Here is a 20,392-nt window from a genome sequence, read left to right as displayed (position 1 = left end):
CACAGGCTTTTACTTAAGAATTGAATTCATAGATGAAAATCCAAGTTTAACGAATAACATAAACTCAATTTGTATTTCAAACTATTGTATCACCATGACGTCTTTGCAAAAGATAGTGTTGCAGTTTGCCTGTTCAAATACTTTTCTCACATAAACTATTTTCTATTTCTCTGTTAAAAATGTGGGGATGAATACTTGGCAGGCCAATACAACCTTTAACATTTCCGGGAAAACAATAAATCCTAAAGATTTCTGTATTGAATCAAAAAAAACTAACGACAATCGTTTCATCACAATACCGGAATCAAAAAATCCCGCTCTTTTCATTACAGAATAAAAAGATTCATGTATAAAAGAAGAACTTTCCCATTCTAGGACTCTAGCTTATCCGCAACTGGTTGTTATTGGAAAAATTAAGTACACTCGATGATCAAGGCTTTGAAATTTTCGGATTAATATTGAATCAAGTCTCCAAGAAAAAGGAAAATTTAAATTTTTCCAATATGATGTGGGGTAAGGTTTTGTGTTTTGTACATAATTAACTTTTTATAATATCACACAGTTCCCAAACTAGATTTCCCCTGTTGTTGCTTGGTCCCTTGTGAACAGGTTAAACAATAGCCTAATTTTATTTTAGGAGACTTGCATAAAGAGGCAAAATTTAAATTTGTTATTTACTTAGTTAAGAGTGACAAAGTATATGCTACGTATTTCATTGCATACGAAATTTTTACCGTCGTTATGATATTGTTATAGTGTATTATCTAGGCGTGTGGCATTTTCAGCCAAGAAACTTTTAATCGGACAAACTATTATTGGAATTCTAACACTTATGTTTTTCCTGAATTATTTTTAATTACATTTTTTCTTAGGGTTAAGATATTAAGTAATGGTAATTCCAAGAAAAGTCTTGTCTCAAACACTTAGTGGAGCCACTCCTGGAATAGCGGTCATCGTGTAGCCAATTTGAATTAAGCTCGTTCGTTTATTCGGTGATTTTCAAGTTCTTTTCTCTGGAAGATATGTCACTAGGTTTTTCGAAAATATAGACCTTAATAATGACAATCGTAATTGAAGATAAAATTATAAAAAATACGTACCCCACGGCGCAAAACATGCCCAGCCCAAGAAAGAAAGGGCACTCTTTTTGTGCACATTTTTTATTTATGTTCATGCCGCACATCTTAAAATAGCTGCAATTTAATTATAATCATAAAGTTCAAGTACTGGCGTGAATGAAAGGCCCTTTTTAATTTGGAATGACTTACACGAGACGTATTCAAAATAACTTTTCTGGATAAATCATAAGACAAGAAAATTTGTATTATTGTTTAATCGCATGAATATCTATTATTATTCTCGATTTACTTTAGCACTGGAATTACTTTTCTCCATTTTCTCCATTTTCTCCATTTTCTCCATTTTCTCGTATCATGACGTGATTCAATTTCTATTAATGTCTTTGTTATAGTCTGGAATTTAGAGAATAATTTTATGATTTTCAAACTATAAATATCTGTAGATATCTTGAATTTTTGTTTAAACCTTCCCAAATAGATTATTTACTTAAATAAAAGTAATAATAAATAGATTATTCACTTAAAAAAAAGTAATAATAATGGGATTAGAAGATAATTCGCTTGTCAGAAGATTTGTTAACGTCGGTGAGAAGAAGGCTGGGTCGACCTCTATGGGGATCTTTGTTGGTTTATTTGCTGCATTTGCTGGTATTCTTTTCGGTTATGATACTGGTACAATCTCTGGTATAATGGCTATGAGTTATGTCAAAGAAAGATTTCCTAGCAATAAGTTGGAATTCACCTCTTCAGAAAGCTCCTTAATTGTTTCAATTCTTTCTGCGGGTACCTTCTTCGGTTCTCTTAGTGCTCCTATTCTTTCTGACTGGATCGGTAGAAGATGGACTCTAATAATTTCGACATTAATCATCTTTAATTTGGGTATTATACTACAAACTGCAGCCACAGCTATACCATTATTGTGTGTAGGTAGAGTTATTGCGGGTTTTGGAGTTGGTATTATTTCAGCTGTGATTCCATTATATCAAGCAGAGACTGTTCCTAAATGGATTAGAGGAGCTATCATTTCATGTTATCAATGGGCAATCACCTTAGGGTTGTTATTAGCTGCAATTGTGAACCAAGCTTCTCACGCAAGAAAAGACTCTGGTTCTTATAGGATTCCCATTGCAGTCCAATTTTTGTGGGCCTTGATCTTAGGTGGGGGTATGCTAATCCTTCCTGAAACTCCAAGATTCTATGTTTCTAGAAGTGACGAAGAACGTGCGAAGAAATCACTCTCCAGATTAAGGAAATTGAGCGTTGATCATCCTGACTTAGTTGATGAATACGAAGATATTAAAGCAAATTTTGAATATGAAAGAGCTAATTCTAATTCTTCTTGGAGAGATGTATTTTCAAATAAGAATCATCAAGTTAAAAGATTACTTCTTGGAGTTGGTCTTCAAGGTTTACAACAGTTGACAGGTATTAACTTTATTTTCTACTATGGTACAAATTTCTTCCAAAGAGCTGGAATCGAGAATAGTTTCGTCATTCAAATGGCAACTAACATTGTTAATTTTGGTTCTACTATCCCTGGTATTCTCTTGGTTGAAGTAGTTGGAAGAAGAAAACTTTTATTAAGTGGATCGGTTGTTATGGCTGTATCTCAACTCATTGTGTCCATTGTTGGAGTGGCAGCCGGCCAAAACTCTGATTCGGCAAATAAATGTTTAATTGCGTTCACCTGCACATTCATTGCAGGTTTTGCTGCTACTTGGGGTCCATTGGCTTGGGCAATTATAGCTGAAACTTATCCATTAAATGTCAGACAAAAGAGTATTTCTATTTCTACTGCTTCAAATTGGTTATTTAACTTTGTCATTGCATATATCACTCCTTATATGGTTGACTCTGGACCAGGTAATGCTAATCTTGGAAGTAATGTTTTCTTTATCTGGGGTGGTTGCAATGTCTTAGGTTTCTTATTTGCTTATTGTATGGTCTATGAAACTAAGGGATTGACTTTAGAACAAGTTGACGAAATGTATGAGAAGGTACCATATGCTTGGAAGTCGGGATCATTCATTCCAACTGAGCATGCATTTAGACAAACTTTGGAATCAAGTTCTGATGACGAAAAAAAAGCCGCTATTGAAGAAGCTTCCTTGTAATGTCCTAATATTAGATAGTTTTGATTATTAATACGACAATATGATTTAGCAAATCATTGTAATTTCGCAGCAAACCTACCCCCAAGTTTTTTTTTGCTTCGAGCCACACTGACCCCCAACTTAAATCTCTCCATATTATTAATATAAATATCTTCAATATCATCTTTCAATTTATCACTTCTTGTTTTCCTCCATAGGACTTATCAGAATTTGAAATGACATATACTGTTTTTATTACTGGAGCTACTGGCTATATTGGAGGTGAAGTCTTGTACCAATTGCTTAACAATGCTGATGGTTTAAATTTTGAAGTTACCGCTTTAGTTCGTACCGAAAGCAAGGCAGCCAACTTGATTGCCAAAACAGGAAGTAGAGTAAAAGCAGTACTCGGAGACTTAGACGACACCGAATTGATTAAAAAATATACTGAGGCGAGTGATATAATTATCAATACTGCTAATGTTGATCATGTTCCAAGTGCGGAAGCACTTTCAGAAGTATTGGTTGCTTCCCTCAAGCCAAAGATTTTAATTCATACATCAGGGACTTCTGTGCTTGGAGATGGAATTAAAGCTAAAAAGCCTCCTGCCACCAAAATTTATTCGGATAGTAACAACATTGGAGAACTTAATTCGCTTCCTTTGGCTCAACCCCACAGGCCTGTTGATGCAATTGTTCTTGATATTCATGACAAAAATCCAAAAATTGAAACTATAGTGATTGCACCTTCTACTATTTATGGTATTTCGAATGGATATGATAATCTTTATTCGATTCAAATTCCATTTTTAATTCTGGCTTCTTTAAAAAATAAGCAGGCTTTCACTGTATATGATGGAAACTATATTTGGAGTAGAGTCCATATTAAGGATTTGGGTGATTTATACTACTTGGTTTTACATAAGTTAATCAAGAAAGAATCACTTCCAGTTAATCGAGAAGGTTATTACTTTGGATCCTTGACGATACAAGATGCTCCAAATTCAGCTGCTCCAACAGAGATTGAACATACTTGGAAAGAGATTTCTCAAACCATCGGTAAGAAATTATATGAGAGGAAATTAGTCAACTCAGCTGAGATAGTTGAATTACAACCCCAAGCTATTATTGAACTCACTGGTGATGACTTCGCTCCAGCATATTGGGGCACAAATTCGAGAAGTAGAGGTGATAATGGAAAATTGATTGGCTGGAAGCCAAAGTATACATCAAAGCAAGAATTTTTGGATTCAATTGATGATGATATCGATCACATTATTAAAAACTTAAAGTTTTAAGAATATTTATTGTCTATATGCTACACAACTTACCATCCGAAGGATTCGGAATGTAAGTATATTTCTTCTATGTACGAATGATTAAAATCATTATTGAAAATTAAGGCTTGTAAGTTTGAAACAGCTCCACTAACTTGAGATTTCATCGAATCACTTCCAGAACAAACAATGAAATTTCTTCTTAAAAGACTACCTCTAAGATCATTAACCACACGAGTAACTGAAGGTTTGTAATTATGAACTGTTATTCCATTATCTTCTGATTTCAAATCTACATCTCTGCTTTCAATATATTGTTCATAGTCGTCCATATTTGACATTTCAATTCCTTCTTTTACATCCCCCACTGTATTATTATTTCTTGCTGTATAGATGGAAATATTAATCTGATCACCTCCAATACTCTTACATTTAATCAATTCCAGCCTAATCCATTTAATGTCTTCGTGGGATCTAATAATCCAAATAAAATCAATTTTTTGAGTTACAACCCTCTTTGATTTATCAGATTTGGCTAGTTTCATTTCATTGGCCATGTGTAATAGAAAGGGTAATGTGGCAGTAACACCACTTCCAGTAGATAATAAGACGATTCTATCGAACGATGTAGGATCTCTTGTGGTTCCCCCATATGGACCGTCAATATAGACATTCTTTTCTTTAGCAACAAAGTCATCTAATTCCAAATAAATCTTTTTGGTTAAACCTTTCTTTGGAACAATGATAAATTTCATTTCTTTTTCTTCATCATCAATAGCAGATGCAATCGAAAAAGGATGATTATCAAGTATTCTTGCTCCAGCAAATCTTAAGTAACAATGTTGACCGGGTTTCCATTTGTAACCTTTGGTATTTGCAATGGTTATTTGGTAAGAATTTTCACCTAGTTTCATTAATTTGGCCAGTCTTGATCTTAAAAATAAAGAGTTTGGTTTAAATGCTGTCTTAACAAGGATACGGTAAATAACTTGTGTAGCCCAAAATGCTATAGCACTCCAAACATAATTATCATAATTTAAGGTTTTATTAATATGCCAAATAAAAGTACCCACATAAGCAACACCGCACATCCAATGCATGTGAACGAAGAACTCGTAGCAGATCTTTCTAAAATATGCCTTAGATGCAATGCATAGCCATCCTAATATAATCAATGGAGGAATTCCACTGTAAAATGCAAAGTCAGTTCTGAATTCATATGAAAGATTCTTGGCTCCACCTTCAGCCAATGGTTGATAAATGAATGGTATTGTATGAATTAATGCTAATACAAAAGCAGATAAACCAACATATTGATGATATTGATTTAATTTCTCATAACTTATACCTGTTAAAAAAGTTATCATGTTAGCTTTTCCGGATAAAATATAAATGAATGGAGTTAAAGCTGCTGCCATAATTCCAGATCTTACAGCTAATGGAGGAGATCCGAAGCCAAAACATCCTCTATACCAAAAATGAGGTACCAATGAATAACAGAAGAGATAAAGTGATGTAAACATTGTAAATAAAGTCGATCCCAAAGAAGGAGGTAAAGAAGTGAAATAACTTATACGAGCCGGAATTTGTTTATAACCTAAATATCTTGAATATGATATAAATACATCAATAAATGGACTTATAACATTATTATTAGATTTTGACTTTTTATAACTATAATCTCGATACAAATACCATATATGTTTAAGGAAAGCACATCCTATAATTGCAACTCCAAAATATATAGTAAATTTCCCATATTTCCCTTGGTCCATCCATGCAACTTCTTTTTGCAGTAGTTCATGAGCAGCTGCGTATTGAGCCAGATTCATATCTGCAAGGCAGTCCATGCCATCGAATTGTACTCCCATTTTGGTAATAACAATTTCCTACAATAATTAAGCTACTTACCTTTTCAGATCTGGCTTGGCTCTGCCTGATATTCTACATTACTTTTATATAATCCACGATTCGGAGATCTGATAAAAATTTGGCATATATTTTTTACTAAGAGCGTTTTTCAACTTCCTAATTTGTACAGGCAATTTGCTCATCATTTAAAGATGTGCAAAAAAATAATTGCAACAATTTGCTCAATTACCAGAATAGCCTAAATGAGCTATTAGCCAATTCAAAAGGGAAACTATTTGAGCTAATTACGACTGGGTAACCTAGACGAGTTAATTATAGGAGCTAATTATAGGAGTTAAATGCTCAATGCTCATAAGCTCATAAGCTAATAGTCTCATGTGACAGGTTATGAATGTAAAAGAGATGAGAATTGTAAGAGATAAGAATTACATACTAAGCTTGACTGTTCATGATTTGACCCTTTGATTATTTATTAAAAATCAATAAAACCAATCTAAAAAATAAAAAGAAAAGAGAATATTATGAAAATATACTCGTCAAATGTAAATCTAATGTTTTACAAATCATCTAATATAATTTGGTTTGCAGTTGTAATGTACGATCGCTAAACCGGTTAAGACGTTGGAATGTTTTATAATGATATTCCAACTAATTCATCTAAGAACAGATAGGTGAAGTTAAACCAACGGACCAATTGTATGATCCTAAGATCAAAACAATGGCAATAAAACTTCCCATGACTGAGAAAATACCATATCTATAGGAATGTAAAGTTCTCAATCCAAATAATTCTACTATGAATGTACTCACAGTAGTTAAGGCACCGCAAAATCCATCATCCAAACCCATTAAAACATGGCATGAAATAAGACTCATATTAATACCTCTCGCTCTTGCTAACAAATTAAAAATCCCTAACAATAAAGTACCAACAAAATTGGCAGTAAATGTTCCCAATGGGAAATTTTTCACCTTGGAATTCAAATATTTCGAAAGATAGAATCTCAATAATGCTCCGAAAGGTGCAAAAAAGATTGCGAATGTCCATGACCTCCACGAATCCAAAACACCTATCAAAACACAATTGACTATAAAAGTAGCTGCTCCAATAATAATTGATAATCTTTCAATAATTTTGTAGTTTCTCTTGGTCATGACCGGCAGGAATTCATCTAATACCTCAGTTAGATGTCTACCAATATGAAACCCTGCACCTGATAACCCAAATTGGATGCAAATAACAGCAAGAAATTCCATTACACCATAACCAGCATTAGGATAATCATAATAAACACCAATTTCAGTATTTGCAGCTTTATTGAATGCTTCTACAATAACCGTAGAAAAAGATGAAAAGGTTCCGCAAAATCCAGTAGTAATCCCAGTATATAAGGGAATTGATGCTTTATTTGGGTAATCATTGGGATGATTTTCTAATAAGATATCCCATATTTTTGAACTATTGACAGCGATACCCATAACTATACAAGCACCAAAATTTGCCCAAAGAACTCCGGGAAGATAAGAACCTGGATAAGAAGTTAATACCATTAATCCTTTTCTTGCCAATACTCCCCAAATAGCACCATTAACAATATTTAAAAGTACAGGAAAATATTTATGACTCTTGTCTAATATTATCTTATGATATTTAGGACGTTTAAATCCCTTTTCAGTCTCATCAACATTAAAACCCTCAGGAAGAGATTCTTGAAGTGATGCGGCTTCGAGCTCATGAAGCTCATCTTCAACATTACGTCTTCTATTAGACATACTGCTATCATTAGACATATCCTCATTGGATTGTTCGATGTCTGTTGTATCTTCTGGAATCATCTTCGCTCGTTACACTTCATTCATCGGATGTTATATATGCTGTATACATATAATCGGCAAGAAAGAGTTTTTGACGTAAGCCGGCTATTTTTGAGTCATTACACTCCGAGAAAGAATAGCGCTGGCTCGGGTTGTAGCCGAGTCGTGCTATCACCAAAGGTTCCAAACATCATTACCCGAGTGTATACTAGTTACAATGTTTAATTTTGAAATTGCAACCATAGGATAGTAAATAGTTGTTAGGAGGTTTTCAGACTACAAATATGTACTCTAGTACACTAGTTACATTAGTGATATTTCTACTAGGAGTTTTAGCTTCTGAGACTCCCACTATAATTCAAGAACCATCCACAACATCATTAGACCCCACAGAAACACCATCTACTATAATAGATATACTTTCATCACAAGCTCAATATTCATATTTCTTAAGGTATATACAACGAAAGGGATTAGTACCTATAATAAATAGCTTAAATAATATAACTTTATTTGCTCCAATAAATCTGGCCTTTATCGAATCTCAAATAGACGATTTTGATAACAATGAACTTCTACGATATATCGTCAACCAAAAGTTCAGAGTAGGGTACTCAGATGAAAGAGAAATGGTCCTCAATACATTATACAGACTACTGGATAAAAGAAATTATACTTTAAGTATTGTACCTGATTTACAAACATATGAATATGTGGTGGATAATGTCTCAGCAATTGTAGATCCCGACATTTATGCCAAACATCAATATTCTTTCATTCAAGGCATAGAACATTTACTACCTTCCAAATCCAGCATATGTGATATATTGTTAGACGACTCATCCTATGAATTAAATGGTCAAAAAATATCATTTGTAAAACAATTATTTCAACTGGTCTTCTCTGAAGAGTATGAAGAATCTGGTAAAAAGAATAAGAAAACGAAAAAGAAGAAAAAGAAGAAGAATTCTGATCAAGAGCCTCCTTCAAATGTTTTCCCAGATACTTGTGAAGAATTCTTTAGAGGTGCCCAAACCATATTTATACCTAACGACGAAGTGATTAAGAAATCTTTATCACCCCTTCAAGAACGATACTATTTATCATCATTTCATTCACTAAACAGTACTAAGTTTGCTACTACTGATGAAGCCTTTGTAGAGGTGGAAAACGATATATTTTCGTTGCTTAAGCATCACATATTGAAAGACTTAATATTTGGTGCAAATGGTACTACTACTAAAAAGCTGCATGCCAGCATAGATAAAAGTTCATCATATTTGATTAAATTAAATCAAACATCTATAATTGTTAATGATAAAATAAAAAGCATAGCTTCATATCTTGCTTCTGATGCAGCTGTACATATATTCGGTATTGACTCCTTACCGAAACATCATAAATTCTTTCAAAGTTTGAATATCCCTACAGTATCTATGATACCCAGAAAGGGTCTATTTGCTTTACATTTCTCTAATTTTGTGAAAGAATTGACTTTCAGATCACTTGAGTATCTCATAGACGGATCAACGAGCAATCAAACTTTATTCATAGAAAGAGATCAAAAAGATGATATAATGGATGATGATGATGAAGGAGATTTCATGACTTATTCGTTCAGTTCTAAGCAAAATTTACTTTATCAGTTTGCTGAGGAACCTGTAGATTTGTCCAATATAACAGTAGAATCAAAAGAATATCATAAATTACTTGATTCGAAATTATGTTCCAAGAAAAGAATAGGGGGTTGTTTTAAACTTAAATTATCATCCTCAAAATACGATGGTGAATATCGTACCACATTAAATGATGATATTGATATATCAGATATACCAATCGATTTAGGAAACAATACTATGGTTTACATAGCAGATTCTGAAATAAGTACTCCTGATTCTTTTAAACATTCAGTAGGGGCTTTAATGTCAGATGGTTCAATTCATAGACATTTAGAACATATAAGAATCGATCAAGAAACTTGTCTTACTACAATGCAATATCTTAGTGATTTTAATTTGTTCTCACTTGATGAGAATAATAAAGGTTATTCGGTATTTTTACCATGTGGCAGTAATTATCATTCACATGGATCATGGAAAGATTTAGGCTTAGTTTTGAACTATTTGGAATCGAATCCTGCTTTATTCCGGAATGTATTACAAGGTATGTTCATTGAAGATACTATATATTCTGATTTTGGACTTGATGAACTTGATGGCGAAAATAAACTGGTTACTGTCACCAATCTTAATGGAAGTCCAGTGACTGTAGAGAATTATTCCTTTAAAGGTGGGTATGATCACGTTATAAGCTTGAATAACTCTCAAGTTTCATTACCATTGAATTCAGATATACTTTTCAATGAAGGAGTGATTCATATTATTAATAAAGTAATTTTGCCACAAGACTTTTCCATTCCATTTGTTGATCTAATCAAAACTACAATTAATGAGAACTACCCAGGATATTCAATACTTGATCTTATTGAATTGTTTCCCAAAGTCAGTAAAGCTTTAGGATTGAAAGGAAACCATACAAATCATTATTCTCTATTGGTTCCTAGTCCTGAATCATTAAGAGATTTCAATATTACTACTGAATTTACAAGACTATTAGAATTTCTTGAGTTTCATTTAATTCCTAATGATCAAATGGGAACTTTAATGGATTGTGTCGGCGATAAATCATATCATAGTAATTCCACTGAATTTATTATAAGTACCAACTTAACTAATACATCCTTAGCATGTTATAGAGATCACAAGAATGATAAATTATATTTAAAATTGAAAGAACACAATTTTAATAGTTCTGAAATTGGTGCTTTATCATATAACAAAGATCATGAAGTTAGATTAATCAATTATGGTTGTACTGCCCCCAATTATCTTGAAGGTTCTTGTGTTTTCTTAATTGAAAAGCCTTTGAACTTAAAATGGCTCGAGAAAAAGAAAGACAATTTCCTAGATATTCATCTTGGATTTATAAGTATTGGTGTTGGTGTAATCTTAGGTTTAGCCATTTTTGGTCTTGTATTGCTAGGAGCTATTTTCTGTTTGGGACGTAGTCGAAACAGTCTTGACAAACCGTATCTGTTTGATAATGATTCTACCTTTCCTCGAGCTGAATCTAGCTTTATGAGAGTATTGACTGATGACGATAGTGAGGATTATGATAGAGCATATGATGTAGGATATGAGACTGATTTAGATATGCTCCGAACTGAATCAGATATGTTATTACCCTTACATGGAAAGAGAAAGAGAAAAGGTCGTAAGAGAGATTATGGATCGACTGCAAATGGGGTTATTGGACCTACCAATATACCTTCTTCAACAAATGGGACAGCTACTCGTAGTATTAAAATCAACGGTATATCCAAAACATTAAATAGAGAACGGAATATCCCTGGTGATCCGTTTTAGTATTTAGAAATTTCGTATCAGTAATTTAATGCAAAATATTTATTTATTAATTAAAACAGTTATGAAACTTTTTAAGCTGTTCTGTATATAAGCCAGAGCAGCAGACCGATCTATAACAAAAGAAAAAAGAAAAACACTGCTGAAAAACAGTCTTTGCTTTAGAGCTATACTTAATCATCATATAATATATATCCAAGACATGTCGGACGATATACCAGTTGATAGTCAAGGAATTGTAACTGAATCTGAGGTTCCAGTATCTGAGCCAGTTCATGCTGTATCTAATGATGAAGATAGTCAAAGATTGGAAGAATTGGATAAGCAAGCTCAAAGATTGCGAGCCGAATTAAACAGTGAATCAGGACATCCAGCACCACAAACTGATGAAGAAAAAAGAGATATTGATGCTAGATCTGTTTATATTGGAAATGTTGATTATGGTGCTACTCCTTATGAATTAAGAGAACATTTTGGTACCGTGGGTAATGTTCAAAGAGTAACAATATTAATGAATAGATTTACAGGTCAACCAAAGGGTTTTGCATATCTTGAATTTGCTGATTATGATGCTGTTAATAAAGCCGTTGCTACATTGGATGGTAGTACATTCAGAGAAAGAGAATTAAAAGTTACTGCTAAAAGAACAAATATACCAGGTATAAGTACCACTAATAGAGGAGGATCTTCGAGAGGTGGTAGAGGTGGTAGAGGTGGTAGAGGTGCCAGAGGAAGAGGAAGAGGTAGAGGTGGATTTAGGGGTGGAAATAGATTCACCCCTTACTAGAGTACTCGGTTCAAGTTAACGGTAATGTGTATTATAACAAAAGTTTATGTATTTCTAGAATCAATTTAAATATAACTAATATCAATTTGTTGCTTTAGACTTTTTAAGTTCAGCTCTTTCATTGGCAGTCTTGGTTAATTCCGATACTTCTGGTAACTTATCTTCAGCAAGACCTTTAATTACTCCGTCTATTTCTTTTCTAGGCATAGCTTGTTCAAATTTGTATTTACACAGGAAGCTATCTATTTCAATCTCTAACCCAATAATAGCCTTTTGCATGGCTTTCAAATATGGTTCAGGGGCTTCACTAACCTTCCAAGGTTCTGCTCTACCTTTTTCTTGTTGAGTAGTCAAAGCATTTAATTGATCTCTGACAAAATCGAAATCGTCAATCAATCTAGATTTACCTTTAATATGAACACTAGCAAAATCCCACGTAGGTACAAACTTATGGGTTTCTGCTTTAGTTGGATAGTAACTGGGCGATATGTAGGAGTTATGAGATTGAAATATCACAAGAATATCATCATTTTGTTGCAATGAAGGTATCTGATGATTCTTTTTAGCTATATGGGCAATGAGGTATTTCTTTCCTGTCTCTTTATCTTCCTTATACAATAATGGGAAATGATTGGCAATAATACCTTCTTCTCCAAATGAAGTGACTACCGTTGCCAAGGGATAGTGTTCAATAAGATATTGCGCCTGTTCCCAATCTTCTTCTAAGTAGTGTTTTGGAATATACATATCTACCTTAGTCGATCCTTTCTATGAGTATCTATTACTGTTAATTAAAGGACTTTCCCCATGGTAATATAAAAATTATTCGTAAATTAATTCATTAATATCAGTTATCGATAAGTTAGGCGCATTGCCTAATTGGGAATCTGAGTCCGGATCTTTGTAATCTAAATTCTCTACCACTCTATTGGGCTTCGAGATCCTTGAGCCGTTAAATATAATATAATTCTATTTGAGTTACTCCTGTCAGTCATTGCTATGTATGCTTATGTAGATTTATTGCGATATATAACAGTAAGGGTCGAACCGTTTATAAAAAAAAATTTTATGCTTTATGTACACTAGGGTGAGCGATCTCCATTGTAAGTATGACCAACGAGTAGTTGTAATGTCTCCAGAACCGCTTTTCTTGCTAGATTCAAGAGTCATCGCAACGCATGCTGTACTCTGATGAGCATTGTGTATGTAATATGCTCAGTATCGCCTTCTACAGTGTCTACACTATAATATCCATAGTCGTATCTACTAATATATTCTCCAATAGATAATTTACATTGATGATATTTACTTTAAAAACATAAAAGCTGAAGCTGAAGCCAAACAAGCTACAGAGATATACCAATAGAAATCGAACTTTTCATTAGAACTGTCTCTTATGGCATTTGTTCTGTATTGGTTTTCAAGAGATCTCTTAACTCTTCTTCTTAATGAAGATGATGATTCAGAGGCTTTATCAGTAGGATTCAAAGCATAAGTGGGTAACATTAAAGGTGGTTTATAAGCTAAATATAATGGCTGCATCATTGAACCATCAAATTGATAGATTTGTAAAGCATATCTACCATTATAGGAATCAATATAAACTTGATATGTTTTAAACCAAGTAGCCTGAACGTATCTAGTATAAGTTGACTTGTCTGGGTATTGACCACAAGGTTCACTCAATAGTTGTCTTCCATCAACAGCTATTGGAGTTAACACTAATGAACCATTACTTAATAATTTGTAAGTACCATGTTGATATGTTACAGATGCGACAGGACAACTATGATTTTGAGGATTTGGTACAACTCTATACAAAGCTTCTTCATAGTGACCATCAGCAGTGAAAGAATATGATATACCTGGTAAATCAGGCTCTATTAATAATTCATCAACTGGATCGTAAAATCCAGGACCAGTGAATACTGTATTTGATTTGGAAGTCCATGTACCTTCTAATTCAGCCATATTAGGGTCGGCCACAATTAGAGATAAAAGGAACAATACTCCCGTTATAAGTAATGAGTTTATTCTGGAATATACCATATTGAAAAGATCGTTAAACGAATGTGTTGAAGCAATCGATATATGTGGTAAGAACTAGTGACTAAAACAGACTAAATGAAGTAGTTATCGTACCTCTTATAATCCTGTGTCTATATAGTAGGCCTAAGTGTATGGGAACTAGTAAGAGATTGTTCACTTCAAGTGTCTATGAATGCTTTGCTTTCCAATGTGTTTGCACTGCCCTTTGTGTTATCCCCCTGTTAAGATGGTCCAAAATAAAAATAGAAAAAGAAAAAGAAACAAACAGGAAAAAAAAAATCTTCGCGTTGATCACATGATCTGCTTTTACTCTTTTACTTACTATGGTCAATTGTCTAGACGAGGAAGTAATATGACGATACAACGGCTATTGTCAAATGTCTCAGGTGAAAAGTGCACAAAGAATTTAGTACTAATTATGGGTTTTAAATTCACGGACTTTTATTAAAATTAAATGTTGAACTATGTTGAAGTAGAAAAATTATGATACACACAGTTACCTATATATATATGTAATTTAATTCGAGTTTCCATGCTAACCAAAGGAATCGAATATTTATGGGAGAATGCATAAGAATTATAAAAATATGTTTAAATTAAATAGTAGCCAAACCATACGTCGCAAAAGACAATAGTGTACAAAAAAAATGAAAAGTGAGGTTAGTCGGAAATTGATGTAGGCTTCATTATTGGGAACAATGGAGAATCATTGTCACTAGCAGGAGTACCATTATATTTTCGGTGATAATCTATTTCAAATACATCAAGCATACTGATATCTTCTCTAGTCGAACAACTAGCACAAGAATTAATACTGGCTTGAGAATTGTTGTGGTGATGATTTTGATTAGTGTTTATAGAAGGTAATCTGTAGAATTTATTATTGGAGTTACTACTTTTCACTTTAGCGGCAATTATAGGTACAGGTGCAGACGGAGGTTGGGATACAGGAGAATTAAATGAATATGATGGGAACTGAATATGTTGTTGAATCTTCGTATATGGTGAAGAAACGTTTGCTGTAGAACTATTAGGAGTGTAGATTTTTATAGGAGATGAACAGTTATTTACCTTAATGGGAGGTGACTCTGTACTGTTATTCGAATCTGTTCTATTTCTCTTAAACGGAATGGAATCAGGAGGTGAACAAGTGGTAGCCGTTATAAATTGTTGATGGGTATTGGGAACGGAATGTGGAGGTTGTAGATTAGTGGGTATTTTATATAAAGCATGAATTTGATGATAAAAGTATTGGGGACCCTTTGAATTGAATAATTTGACAATATATTCAGAAGCACTTAAAACTGATTTAATCAAATTTTTCTTGATGAATCTGTATTTAGTAGGGTCAATGCTAGGTAAATCGTGTTCATCGTTGATGACTTGATAATCTTTACTGTTTACAGTAAGTTTGAAAGTTTCATTGATTATATCTACCATGACTTGACTTAATTCAAGTGCCTCCACGTCAATTAATTCATACGAGTATAATGACAAGTAACTTAAAAATTCCTTGACTTTAAAAAACTCATTGTCAATGCTATTGAAGTTATTAAATTCAAAACTTTGAACTATAAATTCTTCAACATAAGGTTCATTCAACGACCATTCTAATGTATTTAAGACATGCAATTCCATTTGCTTAAACATGCTGGCATCATATTTACACTTAGCGCCACATAATTTAACCAATTCGTGTAATTTAGGTAATCTGAATCTTTCTGTTGGTCCTAAATATTTCCCACCGCATCCATAACCAATATCATTAATGGTCTTAATCTTAGTAGTATTATTGTTTAAATTAACAAAATGATTATTTCCTCCTTGAATCTTTGAAGCTATCCAAAGACATGTAACCACTATCAACTGGGATTGATCTAGCAATACTATCCTTTTTGAACAATATCTATCAAAAAGTTTGACTGCTCTGAAAAACACAAATGGTAAAATCTTCAATCTTATTGTCATTTTCAATAAGAAGTCAATCAACTTTAATCTTATTGAAAATGTAAGGTATGGCTGTTGTCTATATAACTCCATATTCGGTTTTGAATTCTCACATAAGCGAATCATGAATTCTGAGACTTCTTTACCATACTCTTCCAAAGTCTGTGTTTGGATTGATATTTCTTTAGCATACAATTCAAGTGGATAATCAAGCTGAATAAAGGTCTTGAATTGTTCATTTTCCAGTTTAACGTATGGATTTGCTTTTATATGTGGTGGTGTACTTGGGGTTAAGGGATTTCCATAACTTGTTGTAAACATATCTATTGTCATTATTGGGACTAAGTATTATGAAGTATAATGTTAATGAATAAATATTCTGAAATGCAAAAAGGAATTGAATGAAGATTTAAGTAGTTAAGAATTAACTCTGTAACTCAATGAATTGAAATTAAAACAAAAAATAAGCTCTTTAAGGATATGAAGGAGAAGGTAAAAAGCCAAATTCAATGATGCCAGAATACCAGAAACTAGTAAGAAATGAATGAAATGAAAGAATGGAGTGACAGTTGGTAAAGGTTTTGGTTGCCAATCCGAACTTGGGCAAGAACTTAACAACACAGAAATAAAGGAGGGACGAGGTAAAAAAACAACCTATATACTCTGCTTCGAAGGAAAAAGAATGCACTTGGTTGTAGATTGAAAACTTCAGAAAAACATATAATCACAAAAATTGAAGTCAAAAAAAATTATCTCTCCATGTATTTATATGTATCAATTGAGTATTGAATTAACTTGAAAAAAACTCTATATTGAATAAAAATAATTATTAAAAACATCAAACAAAACATTAGTTGAAAATGGCCTTGGAGTAGGTGTATCTCTCAACAAAATAAAAATAAAAATAAAAAAAATTAATAAATTAAAAAAAGTGATAAAAAATATTTATTTCACAAAATGCAAACGCAAAATCGCAGCAAAAAAAATGGTGCTAGTTTCTAAGTTAATTTTCACTTTTGCAAACAATACGTGTAATTGATTCTCATTGGATTAAGAAAAGAAATTTGATTTAGTTGAATCTTATAGTCTAGTAATTTCGGTTCGGTCATAGTCGTTGCACCATCTGGTATATATTTAGGGAAACTATGTATCGATAAGAAGTAAATACGACGGCGGGCTTTTGACACCGCCTTCAATTTTCATTCTCATGCAAATTTGTAGGCACATTCACTTTCACTACATGGCACTGAATGTTTGTAGAATTATAATCGAAGCATTGTGCCACTATTCTGATAAACTTAGCATCGAATGTTTATCCAATACTTTGATTTATTATTCAGAAGAAATTTCTTTTAATAGGGTAAGATTAAGCAAGTCATATAACAACACCGGTATATATTAATTGTTCAAATAATAATATAGAGTATAAGGACTAATATTTTATTTTATTTTATTATTAGTATTAGTATTAGTATTAGTATTAGTATTAGTATTAGTATTAGTATTAGTATTAGTATTAGTATTATTATTATTATTATTATTATTATTATTATTATTATTATTATTAATGTTATTATTTCCATCTTACAATTGAAATAAATCAGGCAAATTCTGCATTACTGTGTAACATTCAGACCATTTGGAAATGAGACGAAACATAAGGCAAATTCTTCGGAGAATCATTGTCCTATCACCTTTCATGTACTATGTTTTCTTACGTACATAGCATATAAGCTATTGATTTACACTTGAGTCATGCCTAGTAAATTCTAAGAAAGGTAAAATCGAATCGTGAGCGAAGGGTTTTTGTTTGATCCTGAATGAGCAAACCCTTTGACTGGAAAAAAAAGAAATGAGGCGTCGCTTGTGCGGAAAGGGCAACAGTTTTTTCGTCTAATCCATATTCCCCTGACTGCTGAAAAAAAAAAGGACAACATTTATTTTTTTACGGGTATTCTTGCGCACTACAATGGGGTATTATAGGGGACCATCTAAAATAATAAAAGAGGTAAGAAACAGAGAATCAAAGAGAGAAAGACGTTGGTAATGCAATGCAAAATGCTACGTAAGTGGCTAAGTGTTCTTATTTTCTACATACGTGGTTAATAAAATATTACTCGTGTTAATACTTACATCAATTTGATGTGATTTTATTTGCAAGGGGGAGTTAACTATACAAAAAAAAAGGATATACGTTGCATTCTTCATCAAATCAGAAACTCCAACCATGTCTAAAATTTATCTAAACTGTCAGAAAATTCTTTGTTATTGATATTTATGTTTTTGAAGTTTATTTGCCGGTCATGCTTGGAATTAACATATAGGCTTTTAGCCGCGGAAACATATACGAAAATCACAGAATAAATGTTTCCATTTAAACTTTTTACTTATAGATTTCTTCTCGAAGAATGTAAAATAACTAAAAAGAAAAAAAGAAATGATCAAATTAGAGGCCAAGGGACAAAAATTTGAACAGTGGCTTGATGCACTTAAACTACTTGAGATTATACTTCATGTTCTTAAAATCACGATTATCAAAATCAAGATAACATAATCTGTTATTAACTCCAGTATCAACCGTCTCTTATTGCAAGTCTAGGTAAATAAAAAAAATAAAAATTTACTTTATTGTCTCATTTGGTTAATCCAAACATAATATAGAGTTTAGACGATTAAATTTGATATGATGAGACCTGATGTCGTACCCATTGATCTCTTGTGGTGAACTGGGATTATGGGTTGGATTTTTCAACATTAATCTTGTGACATTCAAAATTTGCAACTGTTTTTCCTCTTTCTTTAGCTAATGCTGGCAATTTGATGTAACGGCTAGCTTATAAGAACAATAGAACTTTTCATATATAATGCTACAAAGCTCATTAAAAAAGCAATTACTCTACTATTTTAGGCGACTTTTTTTAAAAGACAATATATAGATGAATTTTAACAATAACAAATAACAATGTGAATAAAAATAAACAAGGTACATACGGAATATTAACCGTCAAACAAAAACAATTCATTTAGCGCGCAGTTGAAGTACAGCCGAAAGCACAACAGGGAGCCACTAATAGAATATACTCTAATAAAATAAAAAAGCTAAAAAAATAATCTAATTTGCGGATCTGGCCTCCTTACCGACAAAAAAAAAGAGTTTGTAAGTGCAGATAGTTTATATTCCAGGAACATTGAGATTCATTTCCACCAATCAAACTGCTCGTTTTTGTTGAATTCAACATACTATGAGCAGTTTTTCGGTAATTGCAAATATGTAGAAAATCTTGTCCTTTACTATGATTTACAGAATACTGAACTGGAAAAACAAGACAAAGTAATTAATTACAGAAGCGTCAAAAAAATTAGATGAAGGGACAAGAGAAACTTTAAAGATCAATTGAAAATAGGACTACATTAGATTAAAAGAAAATAATTATAAATGACCAATTGAGATAATTGTAAACACTTCAAAAGATGTCGGGGTTTCGTCTAATAACTACAGCATAACGGTATTCAGAAAATCAATAAGTTTGTTTCTTCTCTTTCTTCACCCATTGTTTGTGTATTATCCTAAATTTTCTATTGTTTCTTGAACGGTTGGCCGCATCAGCTCATGGCAAGATGTAGCGTTTATGTTTATATGGGGAAGACTACGACAATTGCGTGGATGGTCGATCTCACACATGCTCTAGCTAATGTAATTCGGTATTCTTGTAACTTGTGCGTACTGTTGGTATAATTGACCCATTGTTCTATTAACTGGCATTACTTATTAGCCAGCGTTCTAAGAAAGAAAATATCTCGATACAAACACAATTAAACTTCAACATTATCATTGTTGTTTAACATATATGTGTTTTGATTTTATTTCATTTAGGAAAGTTCATACGCAATTTAAACTACTAGAATTACAGTATATACTACAATTGCTTGTGGAGTATTCGCTAATGGTCATGTTGGTGATCAAATTACCTGACAAATTCTCTAAATATACGGCATTTTATTGCCAAATTTCATTGTTCTTTGGTTAGGTTCGTATTAATCAGTCTACGGG

The 20,392-nt window shown here is 32.6% G+C and overlaps 9 protein-coding genes across 9 annotated transcripts; 4 read left to right on the top strand and 5 right to left on the bottom strand. All coding sequences in view use genetic code 12, as the record gives it.

Annotated features, from left to right (window-relative positions):
• Positions 1-1,385: 1,385 nt before the first annotated feature.
• On the top strand, positions 1,386-3,360 carry HGT12 (Hgt12p). Its single transcript, XM_064882268.1, has one exon. The coding sequence runs from the start codon at positions 1,619-1,621 to the stop codon at positions 3,191-3,193; it is 1,575 nt and encodes a 524-aa protein (XP_064737477.1). The 5' UTR covers positions 1,386-1,618; the 3' UTR covers positions 3,194-3,360.
• On the top strand, positions 3,354-4,470 carry RJT21DRAFT_108396 (uncharacterized protein; the record flags this gene model as incomplete). The annotated part of the gene is made up of 1 exon (XM_064879873.1): positions 3,354-4,470. The coding sequence occupies exon 1, from the start codon at positions 3,409-3,411 to the stop codon at positions 4,468-4,470; it is 1,062 nt and encodes a 353-aa protein (XP_064737476.1). The 5' UTR covers positions 3,354-3,408.
• On the bottom strand, positions 4,458-6,426 carry RJT21DRAFT_121994 (putative ferric-chelate reductase). Its single transcript, XM_064882267.1, has one exon. The coding sequence runs from the start codon at positions 6,318-6,320 to the stop codon at positions 4,500-4,502; it is 1,821 nt and encodes a 606-aa protein (XP_064737475.1). The 5' UTR covers positions 6,321-6,426; the 3' UTR covers positions 4,458-4,499.
• A 239-nt stretch (positions 6,427-6,665) lies between these two features.
• On the bottom strand, positions 6,666-8,217 carry RJT21DRAFT_121991 (fluoride transporter). Its single transcript, XM_064882266.1, has one exon. It carries the CDS (start codon positions 8,155-8,157, stop codon positions 6,979-6,981), a length of 1,179 nt encoding a protein of 392 aa, XP_064737474.1. The 5' UTR covers positions 8,158-8,217; the 3' UTR covers positions 6,666-6,978.
• RJT21DRAFT_121990 (uncharacterized protein) lies at positions 8,218-11,611 on the top strand. Its single transcript, XM_064882265.1, has one exon. The coding sequence runs from the start codon at positions 8,421-8,423 to the stop codon at positions 11,559-11,561; it is 3,141 nt and encodes a 1,046-aa protein (XP_064737473.1). The 5' UTR covers positions 8,218-8,420; the 3' UTR covers positions 11,562-11,611.
• Positions 11,612-11,621: 10 nt separating this feature from the next.
• On the top strand, positions 11,622-12,385 carry RJT21DRAFT_48200 (uncharacterized protein). The gene has a single exon (XM_064884752.1). It carries the CDS (start codon positions 11,761-11,763, stop codon positions 12,343-12,345), a length of 585 nt encoding a protein of 194 aa, XP_064737472.1. The 5' UTR covers positions 11,622-11,760; the 3' UTR covers positions 12,346-12,385.
• Positions 12,386-13,426, bottom strand: RJT21DRAFT_48199 (uncharacterized protein). The gene has a single exon (XM_064884751.1). The coding sequence runs from the start codon at positions 13,090-13,092 to the stop codon at positions 12,427-12,429; it is 666 nt and encodes a 221-aa protein (XP_064737471.1). The 5' UTR covers positions 13,093-13,426; the 3' UTR covers positions 12,386-12,426.
• Positions 13,427-13,650: 224 nt separating this feature from the next.
• Positions 13,651-14,316, bottom strand: ROT1 (Rot1p; the record flags this gene model as incomplete). Its single annotated transcript, XM_064883044.1, has 1 exon — positions 13,651-14,316. One exon carries the CDS (start codon positions 14,314-14,316, stop codon positions 13,651-13,653), a length of 666 nt encoding a protein of 221 aa, XP_064737470.1.
• Positions 14,317-15,627: 1,311 nt separating this feature from the next.
• HGC1 (cyclin) lies at positions 15,628-16,662 on the bottom strand (the record flags this gene model as incomplete). The annotated part of the gene is made up of 1 exon (XM_064885520.1): positions 15,628-16,662. A coding segment is annotated over one exon (1,035 nt), but the record flags the coding sequence as incomplete, so codon positions are not given.
• Between the last annotated feature and the right edge of the window lie 3,730 nt (positions 16,663-20,392).

This window comes from Scheffersomyces amazonensis (assembly GCF_036850825.1).
Source record: "Scheffersomyces amazonensis strain UFMG-HMD-26.3 chromosome Unknown RJT21scaffold_5, whole genome shotgun sequence".
Lineage (NCBI taxonomy): Eukaryota > Fungi > Ascomycota > Pichiomycetes > Serinales > Debaryomycetaceae > Scheffersomyces > Scheffersomyces amazonensis.
This window is presented reverse-complemented; position numbering and strand designations above follow the sequence as displayed.